This window comes from Sabethes cyaneus, chromosome 3 (assembly GCF_943734655.1).
Source record: "Sabethes cyaneus chromosome 3, idSabCyanKW18_F2, whole genome shotgun sequence".
NCBI lineage: Eukaryota > Metazoa > Arthropoda > Insecta > Diptera > Culicidae > Sabethes > Sabethes cyaneus.
This window is the reverse complement of record NC_071355.1, coordinates 52,793,377-52,797,338: the sequence shown is the minus strand read 5'-3', so window position 1 is coordinate 52,797,338 and position 3,962 is coordinate 52,793,377. Positions and strand designations below refer to the sequence as shown.

At 45.3% G+C, this 3,962-nt stretch overlaps 1 protein-coding gene across 1 annotated transcript; it reads right to left on the bottom strand.

Annotated features, from left to right (window-relative positions):
* On the bottom strand, positions 1–3,746 carry LOC128744584 (hypoxia up-regulated protein 1). The gene is made up of 3 exons (XM_053841707.1): positions 3,478–3,746; positions 3,069–3,405; positions 1–2,896 (listed from the first exon to the last, which is right to left on the bottom strand). Exons 2-3 carry the CDS (start codon positions 3,392–3,394, stop codon positions 433–435), a joined length of 2,790 nt encoding a protein of 929 aa, XP_053697682.1. The 5' UTR covers positions 3,395–3,405; positions 3,478–3,746; the 3' UTR covers positions 1–432.
* Between the last annotated feature and the right edge of the window lie 216 nt (positions 3,747–3,962).

Sequence of the window (3,962 nt, the reverse complement as noted above, 5' to 3'; positions counted from 1 at the left end):
TGGGAATCACATTTCCTCTCGTTCATATTTCAATTGATTCTTTTGGTTTACCAGTTATTTCGTCTGTTCGTAGTTTTGTTGATTGGCTTTATCCATAATTTATTAGTTGCTAATTAAACTGCACTACCAATTTACTTCGTTCATCACTATAGTATCGTACCTGTACGGTTAAACTACGTCTCATCAGTCAGCTTATGCATTAACTCGTTTCGATTCTCTTCTATGAAAAGCCTGCAAACTACTTGAAATGAATGAGAGAACTCGGCCTAAGCCACGGAATGATATTACGCTAAACAGAAGAAAAACTCTATCGACCAATAGGAAATACTAAAAAACTGGGCAAACAAAATAAATATTTAAACTAAACCGAAAAATCAAACCAAGCTAGAGATGGATGGATGAACTTGTGCTAAACTATCACAACGGTCCCGTCTACAATTCAGTATGCTTTTCTTCGGAGCTCTCTTCCGTTGCACTAGGTTTAATGACATCGTCTTCCGTCTCGGCAGCTTGCGGTTCCTGTGGTTCATCCGAAGGCGTTTCCTCAGTCTGTTGCGGGGTTTCCTCCAGCACTGGTTCTTCCTTATCACTTTCATCTTTCTCCTTGTCTTTCTCAACCTTTGGAGGCGGCGTTGGCTTAACCTTTGGTCGCCACAGTTTCAGTTTGTTAACTAAATATTTAACCTCTCGATCCAAGAGGGCCATCTTATCAGTTAAGTCTTTCACCGTTAGTCGTACGGCTTTATTACGTGCCAGCTTGTCCTGTTCGACCACTTCGGTTTTCTGCCATTCGATCGTCTCCTTAATAACCCGTTCGAGTGTTTCGATCTCGACCTGAGTAAAGACATCCTTCTCTGTGTTGCTCTCTTTGGTGAAGTTCCTTGCCTTGTCCAAGAATCCTTCAGCGCCAGTAATCATCTGTTTCAACGCCTTCAGTGCTTCCGGCCTTTCCTTATGTTCCCAGTGTCTGGCATATACCTGATTTGCAACGGATCGAACTTCATCCAGCTTCTTTTCGTACGTTTCAGCATCTGCATCGGAGCCATCTTCATACAACCAGTCAGAAATTTCGGCGCAAGATTTTCGAATCGATTCCGCCTCTTCTGGAGTGGCACAAGACGCATACTCATCCTCGTCCAGTTTCACCTGAGCATCAATAACAAAGCTTTCCAAGGCGTTCAAGGCAGTCTCGCGCCGTTTCTTGCTGCTGTCGGCTTCATTCAAAGCCCGAATTTTAGCTAACGAACTTTCGAAATCGGCTCCATCCAAAGGCTTAACAAAGGCCAGCTCGATGTCGGCAGGAATTTGCTTTCGAACAGTGACCGTTTTGATTGGTTCAGTTTTGTTCGGTGTGGAAGCAGTTCCTTCTGGGACGGTAGAGTTTTCTGCAGTAGTTCCGTTGCTTGGCGGCTCCTCTGTTTTCGGTTCCTCTGCTTGGTCACTGGAACTTTCCTCTTTGGTAGGCTCTTCCGAAACAGTTGCTTTATCATCGTCGGAGTTTCCCGAAAAGAGCTTGCTAATTGTATTGCCTATTTTCTGCAGAGGACCTTCATCTTCCTCTTTGACGGTATTTTCCAAAACCAGCTCTACGTTGGCCAATGAAAACAAGCCGGAGTCATCCAGTGAGAAGTGAGCTTTGATGCCTTTCGACACAACGTTGTCTGATGCTAATGAGGCGTTTAGCTTTTTGCCGACTTCTTTCAAGCTAACTTTGGTCAAATTTAACGAACCCAGATTACTTATTTCCTCCTTGCTGAGCACCGACTCTAGATCGGCATAATCTACCGAAAAGTCGAAATCGTCAGTGTGCTTATTGAAGGTAATTACTTTTTTCTGTGGATAGGCATTCATCGCACCGAAAAGAGTCCGCCGAACCAACCTAACATTCGCATTGTCTCCTTCGCGAGCGAAGACTACCTGAATCGGAAATAGAACGGCATCTTTGACAACAAACTTCTTGACTTTGAAACCAGTTGCCAAATCCGCTGCCCGGTAAACAGCTCCCATGCAAGCTGCCTCATCGGCGTTCAAATTTTTACCTAACTCTTGCTTAATGTGAGCTTTGAGTACTTCCTGCACCTTCGGTACACGAGTGTTGCCTCCAAACAGCACTACTTGATTCATCAATTCAATCGAAAGTCCCGAAGCGGCTAGAGCACGATCGATTGGTCCAGTAACCCTAGGGAATAGATCCTCACAAAGCTTCTCAAACTGCTCCCGAGTCACAGGTAGCCGGAAATCTTGCTCGTCTAGCAAGCCTTCGATCTGTGCGTAGTGTTCCGTATTGGCGCTAAGCACATTTTTCAGTCGCCCTGCTTCTTTGAACAGCTTAGCCATCGCACGTGGATTTTTAAACACGCTATTTTTCGTTTTTCCCATTTTATCAAACTCTTTTCCAAGAAAATCGCGAAGCCGAACCTGCATTTCCAAACCCCCCAGAGTTCGATCGTAGCCTACCCCTATTACCTGTACCACGGGAAGCACTTCCCGGGTGGCTTTATCCTTGACCAGTTGATAGCTGACGACCGATGCAGTCGTTTTGTACGCTCCCATATCGTAGAACACGAAGTAATGTGCCGTTTCGTTAAATTCCTTCCGCCGGAAGATGCCGTAATTCAGTGCCACAGCCGTGTAATCATTAATCAGCTGCAGTACGTTCAAGTTGGCCAACTTTGCCGCCGCCACCAGCGCGTGACGTTCGGCTTGTCCGAAGAAACCGGGCACCACCAAGACACACTGTGTCACTGTCTGACCAGTGGAGTCCTCAGCGTAACCTTTGGCTACTTGTAAAATTTGCGCAATCAGCTCTTCGATCGTGTACAGCTCATCGCCGTTGCGGAACACTACCGTGCGGCGTTCCGGGTCTTCAACGATGTCGTAATACGGGAAGCGTTTTCTGTAAGAGAGAATAAATTGCAGAGGTTAGACAAATGCATTCATTTAATTTTCAACAGGCTCTTTCTTGCTTTTTTAGTAATGCTTGTTCTACAACGCCTATTTAGAATTGACATCAAGGATCTTGAAGACCTCAATTCAACATTACAGAAATTTCACCCTTTACTACGTACCTGTACAATTCTACCATTGGATTGTCTATGGTTTTTCCCAGCAGATCGATCAAATAGGCAAAATTGTTCGTGGGAAAACGCACGCCAATGTTGTACGCATCCTCACCCACAACCCGGTCGCCGTCCCGAAAAGCAATCGCCGTAGGTGTCTTACGTTTGGACTCTTTATTCAGCGCAATTTCCATTGGGACTCCCTGCGATACAACGCCGACCTTCATCCACTCGCTGCCAAGATCTACCGACATTACAGCCGCGCCGGCACCGAGCTGCAGCAACGTAAATGCCACAGCCGTGACAAGCAACCAGATCCAACGGTGCTGTCCCATTTTTCCACTGCCTGCAATGCACCAATCGATTTTACTTCAAAATGCAGCACACATTATCAGTAATTCCAAAAAATCAATCCTACCAGGTTTGGTTCAATTTGTGGTTAGATGGGAAACGAAAAAAAACTTTCTCTCACCACCTTGCGCACGTGAAAACTTTACTAAAAACGGAAAATTTCACTATCACGCAATTTTTACCCAAAAAAAACCTAACGCAATTAAACAGTAGTATTACACCAGTGCCACCACGTCCTATGCCAAATCAGAAGGGAGCCTACCGCGGAGCTAAGCTCTGCTGAAATAGTGAAACAAATCCACAAAACAGCTTCTACGGCGATGGTCACCGCTCCGATTCACTGACGTGTTTCTTTTCTTCAGCAACTGTCAACACGGTCAACACAAGCCGACCTTTTGTCCATCAGCCGATTATGTGTCAAAGTGCTGTCTGACAGATGGCGAATGTGCAATGCAGAGTTGCCATGTATGCAGATACTAGTCCGAGCTTCAATTTCGTATACGCATCTTTGTTGTTTGCAGTTCTTGCATATTGTTAGTCTAAATGTTTATT